General features: G+C 41.3%; 1 protein-coding gene across 1 annotated transcript; it reads right to left on the bottom strand.

The window, feature by feature from the left end:
* Positions 1 to 871: 871 nt before the first annotated feature.
* LOC113027732 (monocarboxylate transporter 4-like) lies at positions 872 to 17,202 on the bottom strand. The gene is made up of 6 exons (XM_026177470.2): positions 17,051 to 17,202; positions 3,705 to 3,933; positions 3,480 to 3,623; positions 2,711 to 3,312; positions 2,390 to 2,570; positions 872 to 1,767 (listed from the first exon to the last, which is right to left on the bottom strand). Exons 2-6 carry the CDS (start codon positions 3,925 to 3,927, stop codon positions 1,460 to 1,462), a joined length of 1,458 nt encoding a protein of 485 aa, XP_026033255.1. The 5' UTR covers positions 3,928 to 3,933; positions 17,051 to 17,202; the 3' UTR covers positions 872 to 1,459.
* Positions 17,203 to 18,360: the final 1,158 nt, after the last annotated feature.

Below are 18,360 nucleotides of genomic sequence, written 5' to 3'. Positions count from 1 at the left end.
TAGGTAAGTTGTTCACTTTGTCTTCACAGTACTGATGTAAGGATCCTTGGGAGGGAGGTAGAAATGTCAAAGTGAGGTCAGAGGTGACGTGTTTAAAATCTTTCTACAGTATTTTCTGTAAATGGACAAACAGCACATGACAGTTTGTAGGTTCTAAAGCTTTTTGTCAAGTTTCCACCAATAAATCATCAAGTTGACTTTGAAGACTTATCATTGATTTATATTTGTCTCTGATAACGGGCAGCACAGTGGTTACACTGTCCTGACAGTTAGCACTGTCCTGAGTTCAGTTCCAGGTTAGGGTATCGAACTCAGGACCCTAACCCCATCAGGCCGGGGTCTGTGTGGAGTCTGTTCTCTCCGGCTTCCTCCCACAAAGACATGCAGTTAGTGGGGATCAGTGTGAATGGTTGTCTGTGTGTTAGCCCTGCCACGGGCTGGCGACCTGTCCAGGGTGGACCCCGCCTCTCGTCGTATGACAGCTGTGATAGGCTCCAGCCCCCCAACGACCCTGATAGGTGGAAGACGGTGGACGGACTTTGATGACCTCAGTGGGTGTCAGGCAAACTTTGAATGGATTGTTAACACTGGGCCACTCTACATGCCTGTTTCCAGTTATGTTTACAGACACAGTGACACCAACGGCAGGAGTTATGTCACATTATTGTAACTGAGAAACGTCACAGCATTGCTCACAATGTGAGGGCGGGGCTGCAATAACCCTGCTGTGCTTTCATATTAAGACTAATCTGTGTTGACGTTTCTCTGATTATTGTTTCATAATGAAGAAAGGTCAGATATTACCAAACACATATAAAAAAAACTCATCTAAACAACATGTAGTGTAAAAATAAATGTCTTGGAGACAGCAGCTAATCAGATATTTTAATTGTCAGGTTTGGATTCAGCACATTAAAATAATAAGAAACAGCACTTTATATGTGAAACAGACGACTGTCCAGCAGAGTAAGACAAGCAGGTGAACAGCAGCAGTATATCGTGAAGCCTTTTATGGGCATGTTGGATGACAACAGCCATTCTTTCTAAATATGTTTCCTGTTCTTGTATAATTTACCAAGAAACCGTTGCACAAATGACCCAGAGGAACCCACAGACTGAGCTGCAAACATGTTCTTTTATTAGCACGTCAAGCTTCACCCTGAAGACGAGCTGCGTCTGCTCACAGACTCGGAGATGTGATTGAAAGCAGCTGTAGGATGTTTTTTACAGATGAATAAGACCGATAACTAAAAAGATGATTCTACACTCAAACTGGTGATGAGTTTTTCCTCTTACAGGTGTGGGGCGTTAGAGCCATTTCAGCTGAAAGCAGCTAGTGAACCTGTGACACTTGGATATACATTTGTGATCAAATGTCAGTTCTTTCTTTTTTTTACCGTAGCATCAGATCTTTCTGTGTCCTATCGGTACAATTTATGCTATCTCGCTAATACTAATGTTAATTCCCGGTGTCTTCTGGTGCCTCCGTCACAGTCATGTCTTCCTGCACTTTCAAAACACGGACTTTTCCATTTTCTTTTCCCGTCTGCTCCTTTTTGCCTCCATCGTGTTCTTCGTTTGCCGCCTGGTTGAGGCCCTCCAGCTCAGCGGCGCTTACGGCCATCTCAATCTTAGCCTGTCCATCTTCTCGTTCCCTCCTAATGCAAAGAAAGTTCCCGGTGGCAATGACAAAGGCAGATACTGTCACTTCACAGCCCGCCAACAGGAACACGTACATGTACTGATGGGTAGCGTCCAGGAGCCGACCTGGTGGAGAGTGCAACAGTGTTAGTATGAATGTTGTTCATTGTTCCCGTGATCACTTTATAAAAACAAAGAGGATACTAAGAAAGGGACACATGTAACGGTTGGTTTGTGTCCATGCGTGTTAGAAAGATGGAGCAGAGTACATGACCTAGTGTTTGTCACTGACTATGGATGAACCAAGGGTTGTTATTTTTGGTTTTATCTTAAACAGATACACAAAGTCAACATCTCTGTAAAAGACATGACAGCTGATGTTCTTCGGGAAGTGCTGGGACAGCTATAGCTAGCTTAAAAGCATCTGAAGCTCAAACACTTTAAGTCTGGATCTACTCATGTTGGCTGAGGTGATTAAGTAGTAAACTTCACAGTATAAACCCATCCAGAAAACCCCCACCGTACTAGCTTTCTATTATTTTAATAATTATCATTAATATTGTTTTGCATCGAGGGCAACATGGTGGTTGCAACCCTGTCCTCGGACATTTTCCCATGCAGATGTGAAGAGATGCAGATTAAACTGATAATCTGAGGATTAGGTGTTATTATACAGATGAGATATTTTACTCTAAATGTGGGCGGGATGGTAACAGAGAGAGCACCATCATTGCTTGGATACTCTGACCTGCTCCAGGAGGTCCCACCAGCACAGCAACAGCTTCCATTAGCAGCACCAGGCCGATGGCACTGGAAAACTTCTCTTTCCCCACAATGGCCATGAGGACCTCAAACTGAAGTGCTCCAACCATCCCGTATGATATACCAAAGAAAATACAGAAGACCACCAGACCAGCATAGTTCTTTGCCTGAAATGAGACAACAGGTTTCACACTACGTATACGGCCCAGTTTACAATATTCACTTATTACGACCCAGATCTGCAATCATTAAGACAACTTGCCAACTGGAAGCATTCTACTTGAAGAGGACTTGACTGCAATGTTACCTGCGATCCTATGATGTCAGTGCACCCATTGAAGATCATAGCGAAGCTGAAGAGATAGACACTTCGAGGCCGCACACGCTTCATGCCTGCTATGAGTCCTGATGCAGGTCGGGCAAACATATCAACAAATCCTAAGATCGAGAGCAGCAGTGCTGAGTTGGTGTCCTTGTAGCCAAGGCCTTTAGCATAACTGACCACAAACACAGGCGGCACAAACAAGCCTAGCACCATCACAGAAGCTGCAATGGCATAGATTACAAAACCTCTGTCCTTGAACACACTGAAGTCCAATAGTTTCTTCTTTGCCTTCGGTTTGTCTGCAGCCAGCAGAGTGTTTTCTTCCAGCATCTGGGACTTCTTAGGGGTGGACAGGGGCCGCATGAGAGCACCACAGGCACAGCAGTTGAACAGCATGCCTCCTAGTATAAGGAATCCACCCCGCCAACCATACTGGTTTTGGAGACTCTGCCCCAATGGAGACAGACAGCATAGCGCCACAGGGCTGCCTGCTGCTGCCAAGCCATTGGCTAGAGGACGCTTCTCACTGAAGTAGCAGTTCAACATTATCAGAGATGGCTGGAAGTTCATTGCTAGACCCAGACCTGCAGAGAGACGCAAGTATAGAGAAATGAGTCACATTGCAGGGTTAATGAATCATTAATTGATTATTGGATCAATTATTCAATTAAGACAGACAGACTAGTACTTGCCACTCTGAGCATAAATTTGTTCACAAAGTCTAAATATTTAACACTTTTTGTGACTCTACCTGTAATAACTCCAGTGCAGAGGTAAATATGTGTGATGCTTTTGGCAAAGGAAGCCAGAATCATTCCCACTGAAGCAAAGACTCCTCCAACCATCATCACCGGCCTACAGCCAAATCTGTTGACCAGCACGCTGCACAGAGGGCCTAAGAACACAGTTCATCAGTCAGTACACAGAATACGTGTGCAATCAGTTATTAGCAGTTTCATGTGTTATACTTGGGTACCTGTGCCATATAGCATGGCAAGCAGTATTGAGGAGATCCAAGCTGTGGCACTGTAGCCAACCTCAAACTCTTGAATAAGGTCCTTGAAGAAGATGCTGACAGCCTTGGGGAACGCGTATGAGAAGCCAGTGATGACGAAGCATCCCGCCAACACTGCCCAACCCCAGCCTCCATCTGGCGCCTTCACTCCAGGAGGTCCATCATCCAACACCGCTCCTCCCATTATTTTCTGGGTTAACAGTTAAATGTTAAAGTTAATGACAGTACAATCAAACTATCTCCTGTGTCTAACCCAGGGCCAAAATACTAAACTCCTCTTTATTTAAAAAATAATCTCCAGTCAGTTTGTCTGACTCAAGCTTAATGAGCCTTATAATGTCATACAGAGATGCTCTCAGGTGGTAGAGACAGGAGAGCCTTCAGTTTTCAGGCCCCTCTTCTGTGGAACCAGCTTCCAGTTTGGATTCAGGAGACAGACACTATCTCTACTTTCAAGATTAGGCTTCAAACTTTCCTTTTTGCTAAAGCATATAGTTAGGGCTGGACCAGGTGACCCTGAATCCTCCCTTAGTTATGCTGCAATAGACATAGGCTGCCGGGGGATTCCCATGATGCATTGAGTTTTTCCTTTCCAGTCACCTTTCTCACTCACTATGTGTTAACAGACCTCTCTGCATTGAATCATATCTGTTATTAACCTCTGTCTCTCTTCCACAGCATGTCTTTATCCTGTCTTCCTTCTCTCACCCCAACCAATCACAGCAGATGGCCCCGCCCCTCCCTGAGCCTGGTTCTGCCGGAGGTTTCTTCCTGTTAAAAGGGAGTTTTTCCTTCCCACTGTCGCCAAAGTGCTTGCTCATAGGGGGTTATATGATTGTTGGGTTTTTCTCTGTATCTATTATCTCTGGCTGTAGCTCAGGTGGTAGAGCAGGTCATCTACTGATCGGAAGGTTGGTGGTTCGATTCCTGGCTTCCCCTAGTCTGCATGCCAAATATCCTTGGGCAAGATACTAACCCCAAATTGCTCTCCAATGCATCCATCGGAGTATGAATGTGTGTGAATGTTAGCTATAAAGCATTTAGAAAAATGTGCTTTTACGAATGGGTGAATGCACAAGTTGTGTAAAGCGCTTTGAGTGCTCAGATGAGTAGAAAAGCGTTATATAAGAACCAGTCCATTTACCATTATTATAGGGTCTACTGTACAATATAAAGCGCCTTGAGGCGACTGTTGTTGTGATTTGGCACTGTATTAAATTGAATTGAATAAAGCATGACCAAGAGGCAACGATGAGGTGTGGCATGAGGACTATCTTGATGGGTATCCCAGGGACCAGCTGTCATCAAGGTTATGTGGCTTTTTTTCCATTGCCTATGATCAGGAGTGTGCTCATGTCTGCGTTTAAGGAACATCTTCTAGAAACACAGTTCATTTCATTTAGGTGTAGCTGGCTATAGTTGGATAATTAATTTGACTTATTCCAAGTTACATGGAAAAAATAATCACATTTCCTGAATTATTTTTGATCTATTAATTGTCTTTATGAAGTTGTGTTTCTTTTTGTATACCATAAATTAGGCAAGACATTTTCCTTTACAGTGGTGCGCTTTGGCTCTGTTGTCTCACGTCCCTTTTGTTGAACACTTAAAATGAAATTTGGTGTGTGTGGTCCACAATTTACAATAAGTCTGACTGATTATTCAGAGTAAGTATTTCCTTGCTTTGTACCATGCCTGAACACTAGCTTGTGGCTGCGGCAGGAACACCCAGACCTCCCTGTCTCAAAGCCATCTCCTCCAGAGCTCCAATCAAATGTCTCTCAGCAGTGTCTCCTCAGTCTGCCCTACTCTATCTCTAAGGAAGAGGCCAGCCACTGTCACGGCGGGGTACGCCAATGTGATGATGCAGTGGACCCAAGAGCAGAGAGGGAAGGAGGTGGAACTAAGTTTTTTTTAAAAAAGGCACACTGTTTATTTAGGCTGTGAACATGAATACAAAAATAAAGCAGCATGAGCAGTGACAGACTATAATAACTGTGTCTAAACTGTGATAACTATGAATGAACTTTGATAAGACGTGAAGGGACGTACCACAGAGAAGAAGACAGAGGACTTAAATACAGACAGGAGGAAGTGGAAACACAGCTGACTGAAATGAACATAATGACGCTGCAGGGGAAGTGAAACTAAACACACTGAACAAAGAAACACACGACTCTTTCAAAATAAACCAGGAAACACTGAGAGATGTAGACATGAAGACAAGGACAGACTTACAGAAGGGGACATCGATGGAAACCTAAACAAGTATAAAACTCAACTAAATCCTAACTAATAATGGCAACACGATAACTAAGCACATATTCAGCATAAGAACTCAAAATGCTGCGTCACAGACGGTTAGATTAGGAAAGTAGATCTGCAGGTAAATCGAGAGCTCTGCTTTTACACTATGCCCTCTCTCTTTACCACAACGGGCCGGTGCAGGGTCCAGCTCACTGTGGCCACGCCCCCAATAAGTCCGTCAGTTTCTTCTTTCCCTCCCTAGAAATTCTGTCCATAAAAACTGTGCACAGACTCGGTGACAAAGAGCAGCCCTGGAGGAGTCCAACTTACTGCCAGCAATGCAGACCGGGCTCCTGTAACAGTGTACAGGAAACAAATGGCTCGTAGCAGGTCTATAGAACAAAGTGCTGTATGCTTGGAAAGGACAGTATGACCAGGACCAATTCAGAATCATCAGACAACCTAACATGCATGTCTTTGAATAGTGGGCTCTAATTATACTTATATAAATGAGAAACCTTCAATGACTGTGAGAATATGAGCTTGTTGAATTATGACCTTTTGTAAAATTTGAACAAATAAAATGTAAACCTAGGGGGCTTCCGGTGTGGCGGTAGAGCAGTACGGTCGCATAAGTACAGAGCTCCCGCAAGCCAAGTAGATAAACTCCGCTAAAACACGAATTAAAGCGTGAGACAAAACAACTTTGGAAGATGAGCGGAGGGACAACAAAGCAAAGAATAAAAGAACTACGGACACCCAAGGTAAAGACATAAAACACCCGAACAACGAGGACAAGCTAGCACCTGAAGCTAATATGGCCGCGTTTCAAAACGGACTGGATTGTATTAGCAAACAAATTCAATCACTCCAAAACGAATTGAAATCAGACTTCATGACATTCAAAGAAGAAATTACCGGCCAAATGAGACACGAACTGTCTAAATTCAAAGAAGACATCGACCAGCAGTTTAAGAGCATGACTACAGAACTTAGAGAACAAGAAGGGAAATTAGAAGCTGCGCTGACGCACACAGAAGAAATAGAGACGTGGAGCCACGAGGCCAATCAAACCCTGACAGAACTAATGAGAGAACAAAAATCGATGGTGACCAAATTGGATGACTTGGAACTGCGATCCAGACGTAACAATCTGCGGATCTACGGGATACAAGAGGGAACCGAATCTAAGGCAGAATCGCTGGCCCAGTTTCTGGAAGTCTGGCTCAGGGAGGAGCTTAATATTAACATCAACCTCCAGATTCAACACGCACACCGAGCGTTAACCCCGAAACAGCAGCAGGTCTCCCCCCCGAGGTCAGTCGTTGTCAATTTCCAACAATTCACAACCAAAGAGATGATACATAAAAAGGTCAATAGTCACTCTGGACGGAAGCAGGGTTTATTTTGACCACGACTATTCGGCAAGAATGGTGCAAGAACGTAAAGCATACGTGAATATCAAAAAGATATTAAAGAAAGAAGGCATCCGCTTCCAGACTCCTCTCAGCAAGATGCAAGTCCATTGGCCAAATGGAGTGAAAACGTGTGGCAAAGCAGAGGAGGCTGCTAACGACCTGCAAGCGAGAGGATACAACGTGGAAAAAGGGATAAACAGCCAGGAGAGAGAGAGAGCACAGAGGGAAGTCTGTCAACCGGGGCAGCGACATGGAAACCGGTCCGGCCCACGTTTGCTGGGGTGGCTCGCAGGCGAGCTCGAGAGAGACTTCAAGAATTTCAGCATAACAATAACCATGCATGAGAGGCGTATAAGGAGACGTATAACAACAAGATGGATTCACGGTGTGTCTGGTAGGATTACATGGAAACACAAAGTTGGCTAGGGATGGACTATATAATATAATAATAAGGACTAGTATGAGTGTGACAATCTTTCGTGAGTCATATCTCATTACTGGAGGGGGGCCCTTTCAATATGAGAGACATACCCCCCAAAAACAAAGAGAGGAACAACAGGTGGGGAAGGTGGCTGGTACCTCTTTATTGAAGTCCTCTTATCTGTACAAAGTTAAACTAACTTGTAACTTGTTAATGAAAATGTTTTGTTTAAACAAGGGTTCAATGGAGTGCCTGTGGGGGTCTCAAAAGACAGCCAGTAAATCACAAAAGGATAATGCTCACTACACATGAAGAAATAAAGTGTATGTCCTTAAATGTTAATGGAATCTTTAACCCAGTTAAAAGGGCCAAGATTATGACTAAACTGAAAAAGGAGAAGACACAGATAACTTTCCTACAAGAAACTCATTTATCATAAATAGAACATGAAAAACTGAGGAAATTTGGGTTCAAAAACACCTTTTACAGCTCTCACACAAACTCTAGGAAAAGAGGGGTTGCAATTCTGATAACTAATTCCCTTAAGTTTCAATCTCACAAAGAAATGAAAGGATAAGGAAGGTAGATATGTTATAGTGAAGGGTGTGTTTCATCAAACACTGGTCACATTGATGAATGTGCCCCCTGACAGTAATAAGGAATTCTTCACATTAATTTTTGATATTCTTGTGCTACAAGCAGAAGGTATGTGCATATGTGGAGGAGATTTCAATGTGATATTAGATAGTCATTTGGACACAACCAGCCTGAAGAAAAATAAAAATTCAATCCCAAAATTAGTAAGACATACATTGGAAGACACTAACTATTTTGATGTCTGGAGAGCTTTGCATCCGCTACAGAGGAATTATAGTCATTATTCAGCAACACATTGTGTATATTCAAGAACAGACTACTTCTTTATGCAAAAAGGGAATAGAGATATAATAACAGATTGTTGGATTGGAGTGGCAGATGTGTCGGACCATAGTGCTATCTACTTAAAAATCTATCTTAAAGGTAGACCAAGAAACACAATATGGAGACTAAATGTGGGGCTATTAAACAATAAATCTGTGGTAGAACAAATACAAAAAGATGTCAAAACATATGTAGAAGAAAATGACAACGGTGAAAAAGATCCAGTTTTTCTATGGGACTGTTTGAAGGCAGTTATACGTGGGAAACTAATCGCAATATCAAGTAACCTTAAAAGAGAAAGGATGAAGCAATATAATGAATATGTGGATGAATTGTCACAATTGGAGAATAAACACAAACGCAAGGTAGATGTCAAGATACAACAACAAATGAAAGATATTAAGAAGAAAATTAATAATTTACTCTTATATGACATGGAAGTAAAAGCAAGATATGTAAAACAGAGCTACTATGAATCAGGCCCTAAAGCTGCACGACTATTGGCAAGATGTTTACAGAAACAACAGTCAACAAATTGTATAATTCTAAGACAGAACAAATGGCACATAACCTAGAAGAGATAGAAAGTATCTTTACCGATTATTATAAGGACCTGTATACCCAAAATGCACTTACTAATAATGACCTAAATGATATCAAAACATTTTTAGATGCCTTAGATCCACCCTCTATTGGAACAATACAAAATGATCGCATGACAGCAAGCGATTGGAAAATTAAGAACAAACAAGGCACCAGGCAGTGATGGGTTTCCTGCCGAATGCTACAAGAAATTTGAAAAAAGAATTGATACCCTTACTCCACCAGACTCTTAATTGGACTCACACTAAACATGTGATTCTCTCCTCTTGGAGGGAGGCAATTATCACCGTGCTGCCAAAACCACAAAAACAAAGAGAATACTGCCAAAATTACAGGCCTATATCAGTGTTAAATGTTGATTATAAAATCGACCCTACAATCCTATCAAATAGGCTCCAGTCGTTTATACCAGACCTGATAGATGAGGACCAAGCAGGTTTTGTCAAAAATAGACAGGCACAAGACAATATTAGAAGGACCCTACACATCATACACCAAATACATAAAGACAAGATACCGGCTGCATTGATAAGTTTAGACGCAGAAAAAGCCTTCGATCGAGTCAGCTGGGACTTCCTGTACCTAACCATGGCAAAGTTCGGGTTCACTACGAAATCAATCCAATGTATTAAATCTCTCTATGACAAACCGACTGCAAGACTAAAAGTTAACGGCTCATTGACAAAGACATTCCAAGTAGAGAGAGGAACTAGACAGGGTTGCTGTTTAAGTCCAACCTTATTCGCCTTGTATATTGAGCCATTGGCACAAATGATTAGACAAGACGCCCTAATAACAGGAATAGAAATCAATAGACAAGAGCATGTAATTAGTCTGTTTGCTGATGACGTGTTGATAGCCCTCAAAAACCCCACAAACTCTTTTATGCAGCTCACAGAAATGTTAGGAAAATTTGGTACGCTTTCTGGCTACAAAGTAAATATACTTAAAACTCAAGTTCTAATGTTTAATTGTATACCAACTCAAAATCTTAAGGAATGGGAAATAAAGTGGGAGGCAAAAACCCTTAAATATTTAGGTATAAATATAACCAAAGACTATGACAAACTATATCAAAGTAACTATGGACATATAAATAACAGGATAAGGCAGGATATGGAAAGATGGAATACATATCCGTTAGGATTTAGTGACAGGATAAATGTGATAAAGATGATCGCCCAGATAGCAAGGAAACATTGAAACACTGTTGAGTCAATATCAGGCTGTGTCATTGAATCAACATTGAAGTGTGACGTTGACCTAACGTCACTCTTGCACCCGTTTTTAATGTTGAAACAACGTCAGGTTTTGATGTTGAATCAATGTTGAAACCTGACATTGATTCAACGTTGTATTTTCTAATACTGTTGACATTGAAACAATGTCAGATTCTGATATTGAAACACTGTTGAGCTATGATGTTGATTTTCCACCTCTTTCGCACAGTTGCTTTTTATTAAAACAACAGTTAAATCATGACTGGAAATCTACCTCTCTTTATAGGTATTTTAACCAATACTAAACTACTGCATGTTTCCATCAATACTTAAACCACCTAAACACATAATTGTACTTATTCCTCAAATTGGACACCCTTTATAAAAAACAAAAGTCTCACGATGTATCATGTCAATATTATTATCCTAAAATAAGAAAGCATTGCATGTGATGTAACAGAGAAAAAAAATAAACAAAAAAAGGTCAATAGGCATGTTTCGTTTGCTAAATACTTTATTAAAACACAGTTTTCTATTTACATTTATGTTTAACATAAATTTGTAATTTTTTACTTCGGGATGGGGATGCATGATGTGCGTCCTGCACCACCCAAACGATCTGGGGCGTACCGGAGCCATTTCTGCACTGCTTGTGCAAAGACAAACTCGGACATAGAGTTTGCCCCTAACTGCTGCGTCAGACCATCTAGGACAAAAATACACACACACACACACACACACACAAACAAAAAAAGTGAATTAGAGCACATGAATAAGCTCATGTTATAGCACATGATAAATACTTTTTTGCCCCACTGTAACTGTCTTCAGCGGGGAGAAAGTATGTAAACTCCTAGGCTGATAAACATGAAAGTCACCAGGCGTAAATCTGCAAACTGCTGCATTTGATTCCCAAAGAGCTATGAGCGGAAAAAGTGATAAGTCTTAGCATAGTGTGCCGTGTATCCTTTAAAACAAAATAAACATGGGGTCCTTGGGCTGTACAAACTACAACCCGAGGACTAAACAAGCCAAAGACCAAAGACTCCATCTCCAGATTAACCGGACATGAAAGTCTTGTTATTAAGAAAGACAAAGTAATATAGCAAAAAAACGGTAAAACTTACCAAATATGCATTTGCAGAGCGCTGTATCTTTAAATGCCCTTTTTTGCTTTGTCTGGTCCTTGGTTTTTTTCCCTGCCCAGTTTAGTAACGAGGCCAGCTCGTTTGTAATGGCATAAGCCATTACACGGCGGACTCGCACCTCCAGTGTGGTCCCTCCAATCAAGGCAAGGCGTCTCACCTATAGACACATTTCAATAGATGGAATTAGCGTGTCTCATGTCTTAAATGTGTATGCAAGTGCTTGTGTGTTTAATCAACAGGCCGTTGTTATGTATTTAAATCACAGCTATTACACTTTATAGTTACAAAGTGTACATAAACTTTATATACTAACCATTGCCTTATTTGCCTCTATTGATTGAAGAGCTGCCTCTGCATTGTTTAGCTCCTCCATGTTGTGCAAGGGCAAATCCAGAGGCAGTACCCCAGCATCTACCGAATCATTGCAGCCGGTATTGCGGATGGCTCTGACCTCATCACGCAGTTCGTTCACAGCTCTCGTCAGGTCTGACAGCATAGTTAATATCTTTTGTGAGGTCGCATCTGTTTAAAAAAAAAAAAACAATTCTAGAAAGATTAATGGCTTAAGCAGTGAGAGGCAAAAAATTAATATATCCATAAGTGACGGTGTAACATTCTGCATTCAAGTATAAGTTGTTCTAACTCACATATATTTGATATTTGTATATGTAGCTTGCCATCACCAGTGCGTGAATTATGTGTGAATGGCTTTGGCATGTTCCTAGCAGCGTTTTCCTTCATTTCTGCCTTTACGTGTGGACGGGATTATTTTTTAAAACGAAAACGGAAAATCTCAGTTTTCAAAAATACCCGTGTACGTGTGGACGTAGCCTCAGTTTTCAGTTAATGAAAACACAGTTTACGTGTGGACAAAAGGTGCAAACGCAAGGTAGGTGAGCGTGCAACGTAAAGTTAGGTGAGCGTGCAACGTAAAGTTAGGTGAGCGTGCAACGTAAAGTTAGGTGAGCGTGCAACGTAAAGTCTGAATTGAGTGCGAATCGAAGCGGGTGCTCACCAATCATTAAAAGTAACAAAGTCATTGAACACATTTATACAGTTACCTTTACGTTTATCAATCATATATCACAGATTTACAATTTTTTGTAGTACTATGCTAAAAAGCAACTACAGAGCGAAAGTCTGGGTCAAGCGCCGAGGCGACGGCAAGAACAAAGGAACCCTCGAAGCGTTAACGCTAGTTTTGTAAGGGAATATAATGGAAAAGTATGAAACGAAATGTTTTCTTTGTTGATAGACTTTGTTCGCAGTGCAATTTACTTGTTGCCGGATTGTAATAGACACGATTTCGGGCTCCCACATTTTGTCCGAAACTGTACATTAACCAGTTTTTTTTTTACTGTTATTCAAATGCGACCGTGGAAATAACGAATAGAAGAAAATTCATTCATTCTTACCTTATACTAATCGTGGTGCAGGCCAGTGCAGTGCATGAACTGATGCCTTCTCCGGTCAATTCCGCTGAGAGTAAATCGAATGTCCCGCTCTACTGTACAAGACAATGGTTACCTGGAGGGATGTACCACTGAGAGGGGTGCTATGGAATAGTCCAAGTGGTGGCAGCTTCAATTTCCCGCTCAACCATAAATCATTGGTTTTTCAACGTGATTGTTGTCACCTTGTCAACTATAAATAGATCAACAATCAACGATGACAGAACAACAGTGAATCAATGTTATTTCAATGTCAGTGTCAGGTTTCATCAGTATTTCAATGTTGTTTCAACATTGGTTTTGTGTTAACATTTCAATCCTGACGATTCTGATGGTTCAGATGGAAAATCAACATCTGTTCAATGTCTCCTTGCTATCTGGGCGAATATCTTACCACGATTGCTATATTTATTCCTCTCTCTTCCGATAAGCATACCTCAAACCCAATTCTCAGAATGGGATAAGTATATATCTAGATTTGTCTGGGAAGGCAAGCGGCCAAGGGTACGATACACTACTTTACAGCTTACTAAGGAGAAAGGAGGAATGTCGCTTCCTAATTTAAAAGAATATTTTCGTGCTGCACAGATACGCCAGATAACATATTGGTGTAGTGATGATTACGGGGCTCGCTGGAAGGATGTGGAGCTCTCCACACTCAATGTCCCAATCCAAACAAACATGGGTATGAAGAAGACCCCTGAATACGTAACTAAAGACCAAGATAGGAACCCGATAATATCCTTTACATTAAATGTATGGTATGACACAGTAAAGGAGTTCAGGATTGGCAAAGAGCTTGGTTTGCTAAAATGGATAGCCTTCGATGAAGAATTTAGACCAGGAAAATTGGATCTTGGTTTTAAAAATTGGAATGAAAAGGGAATCACAGCAATTTGTTTATTAATCAAAAAAGGAGAAATTAAAAGTTTTGAAGAATTAAAACGGGAATACAACTTAAAAAACAAGGATTTTTTCAGATACTTACAGGTGAGAGATTACCTTAATAAAAACATAAAAATAGAGGAAGACAAAATCCATCCTATTATAAAAATAATTATGCTAGCATATAAAAGTGTTATTCCAAAAACAGTGTCTACCCTATACAAATGTTTGATGGAATCGTGACAGGAATCAACTGTATATGTTAAAGTAAAATGGGAAAGAGAGCTGAGTGAAGAAATCACTGAGGTGTGGTATGAAACATGGAAAGAACATAAGAACACAGCTCAGTCATTGAGGTGGAGAGAATTCATCTGGAAAAATCAAATTTGCTACTTTATTACACCTAAGATTAAAAATAAACAAACCAATACACAACAACAATGTTGGAGGCTGTGTGGATGGGATGAACCAGACCATACATACATTTTCTGGAAATGCAGGGAAATTCACACTTTCTGGGTCAAAATTCACTCAGCTCTCTGTGATATATCAGGTTATATTATTCCTAGAACCTGCCTTGTTTTGTATCTAGGATACTTGGCAGGCACTGTAGATGTAAAGGATCGATACCTGGCTCAGATTCTCCTTTTGGCAGCAAAGAAGGCCATCACCAAAAACTGGCTTAAGACAGAAACACCAGGAAAGCAGCAGTGGTAGCAATGGTGCAGGACATTATGGAGATGGAGAACTTTACATATAAACTGAAATTGAAGGAAGAACGCTTTTTGAATGACTGGGGAAAATGGTTAACGTACAACAACAAAAAAAGAGAGCTGAATGAAGATAGACAGAAAAAAGAGAATTTGAAATGAATGAATGAAATGTTTGACACCGCAGGCATGTTTCCTTTTCTTTTCTTTTACTTTATCTTATTTTTCTAATTACCATTATATATGTGTATTAAATATATATATATTGTGACTCTCTTAGTATTCTGTTTTTCTGAAGAAACTGTATGTGTACTTGGGTTGACCGTGGCTCAGGGGGTTGGGAATCGCATCTGTAACCGGAAGGTCGCCGGTTCGATCCCTGGGCTCTCTGTCCTGGTCGTTGTGTCCTTGGGCAAGACACTTTACCCTACCGCCTACTGGTGTTGGCCAGAGGGGCCGATGGCGCGATATGACAGCCTCGCTTCTGTCAGTCTGCCCCAGGGCAGCTGTGGCTACACCTGTAGCTGCCTCCACCAGTGTATGAATGTGAGAGTGAATGAATAGTGGTATTGTAAAGCGCTTTGGGTGCCTAGAAAAGCGCTATATAAATCCAATCCATTATTATTATTACTAGACAGGAGAGTTGTTCAAATAAATAAAATAAAAAGTAAAAAAAAATGTAAATCTAAACAGCAGGAAATGTCGATAAAGAACAGAATGACTGTTTAACTGGCAGGGACAGTTTGTATTATGTTAGAAGCCAACGAGTCACACACATGTGGATAGAAACTGGTCTTCCTGTTCCTACATTAGACATGAGAAAACTCAGGACAGCAGGGCCCAGAATCGAGCATGTTAACGGGAACTGTTTGCCACGGTGGGCTTTCTTTCAACAGACCAAAAGAAAAAACAAAAACCTTCTAGATGTTCTGGTACAGAATTAAAAGTCTGTTGCAACATCTCTGCCACCATAATCTGTGATTCTCTGCACATACTGTTGTTTCTTCAGCCCAGTGTCGTCTATAATATGTGAAACATATGTCAACGTATCCCTCATGAATGATATCAAGTCATCTTGAGCCACAAACAACAATCCTGCAGCTCCGAGCTCCTTAGAATGGTAATGGCCTGTATTTATATAGCGCTTTACTAGTCCCTGAGGACCCCAAAGTGCTTTACACATCCTGTCATCCACCCAGTCACACACACATTCACACACTGGTGATGGCAGCTACATTGTAGCCACAGCCACCCTGGGGCGCACTGACAGAGGTGAGGCTGCCGGACACTGGCGCCACCGGGCCCTCTGACCACCACCAGTAGGCACCACCAGTAGAATACCACGACCTTTGGCAGTGACGTTAATATATCCTTTTATTTATGCAGTTTTAAAAAAAAATCATTGACACTAAAAATATCTTTTTTAAGAGTAATCAGGATAGCAGATATTGCAAACATATTTTAAGTGGACAGAAAGACCGGATTGGTTATAATGTTAGTACAATCACACAAAGTCAAAAAGATACTTGAAAAACATGGAACCTTTAAATTTGATATAAAACTCTTTTGTAAACCCTGCTCACCGAACATAAGTAAAGATATTACACATAGAAAACTCACGGAAACATTGGAAATCAGTTTTTGGCACAAACCGGTATCAGTGATACAGTCGCTGTATGTGCGGCGAATATAGTGGAAACCGGCAGTGCAACAGCAACATGGTGTCTATGTATACAAGAAATGTATTACTAAGTTGGTTATTCCAAACAGCATTATTATTATTATCTTGAAATCAGTCAGATACGGACGAGTCAACCTGGTGAAAACGCTGCACGTCTATGTAGCTGCTGAGGTCTCAGCGACTCAGGACACGAGCAGACACTTTCTGTCTAATCGCCTACTTTTGTGCTGCTTCCCATAATTTCACACGAGGGGAACGAGCCAGTGTTCACAGAGTACATTCTCAGTAGCTACATGTCCCATATATGCTTTTCTACATTGTGCTGATGCGCTTTAATAGACTGAATGACCAAAAACTAAACTTGGTGTGATGCATGCAGCTGGGCACACATGCGCCTGACTGGAGCAATAAGAGCTTCAGCTTTCAGTGCATCACGCAGACCTGAGATACACCTGAGCTCCATCACTCTGAGAGTTTAAAGTCTATTTGAACTTGTATTAAACTGTGAAGCAGTCGCTGCGCGCCCCACCTGTAGCACCCAGTGATGACGACAATCACAGCAGAGTGTGAAATGAAACAAATATCGCTCATCGATCACGTACCTGCTGAGATGCTGTCTGCGTCTGGCGGCTGGACTTCCTCGCATGAGCTCGCGTCCGTTGTTCGTTTTTATTGAAGCATGACGCGCACACGGAAAGCCTAAACCACGCCCCGCTTTCAGATCCACACTGCAGGAAACCGGACTCCGCTCCAAGTCAGGGATCTGTACCAGCACCAGCACAGCAAAGCTCAGAAGACTCCTCCTGATGACGCCGGTGCTGTCCCAAAAAGTGATCGTCTTCCAAAAACTGATTTCCGGTATTTGCCAAAAACTGATTGCTCGTATTTAAATTGCTATAAGTAACTTATTGGGCTATAATATGTGAAACATATGTTAAATGCATCCCTTATGGATGACATAAAGCATAGGTGTCAAACTCTGGCCCGTGGGCCAAATTTGGCCCGCAGCCTAATTACATTTGGCCCGCGAAGCCATACCAAATTCCTATTAGAGCTGGCCTACTGGTATTATACAGCTAATATATATATTGCTTAGTATTCAGCTTTGTTTGTTCCATATTCAGTTTTTCAGCAAAGCGTGTTTGAGTTCATAAGAAAAGATTCATTCTTATATCTAGAGGAAGATTTGTTTTTCAATAAATATTAATGTTAGCCCAGTTTGGAATTTTGGCCCAGTGTGTATTTGAGTTTGACACCCCTGAAAGTCATCTTGAGCCACAAACAACATTCGTGTAACAAGGTAGAAGCCGCAATCAGTTTTTGGCAATGACTTTTACGTAACCTTTATTTATGCAGTTAAAAAAATCTCATTACCATTAAAAATGTCTTTTGTAAGAGTAAGCTGGCCAACAGGACAGCAGAAACGGCAGCAAATATTACAATAGTTCAGTAAAAATATTTTAAGTGAGGATAAAGGACCGGATTGGTTATAATGTAAGTACAATAACACAGAGTTGTAAAGATACTTGAAAAACAGATCATTTTTTAATTCTATATATAACCCCTTTGTAAACCGTGTTCGCCGAAGTCTGTTTACGAACATACGTAAAGATATTGCACAGAAAAAATACACAGAAACATTGGAAATCAGTTTTTGGCACAACACCGTGCTCCATCAGAACTATGTCAGGGTGGCGCTCCGTGATGCTGAGCACTGATCACTGCAGGTGGGACATGACTGTTATATGTATTAATGTAATGGCACTTCCGAGCTGTCACTTCTAGAAGAACACGAAGTCCGTGCTCCACTGTCCTCATCGCCCATCTGTCATCTCATACCAAACACAACATCGCACACAGTCTTGAACCCACAGCAGTAAACAGGAACCATGTCATCGCTGTAGCCGGGGAG

This window comes from Astatotilapia calliptera, chromosome 8 (genome assembly GCF_964374335.1).
Source record: "Astatotilapia calliptera chromosome 8, fAstCal68.1, whole genome shotgun sequence".
In the NCBI taxonomy this organism is placed as follows: domain Eukaryota; kingdom Metazoa; phylum Chordata; class Actinopteri; order Cichliformes; family Cichlidae; genus Astatotilapia; species Astatotilapia calliptera.
This window is presented reverse-complemented; position numbering and strand designations above follow the sequence as displayed.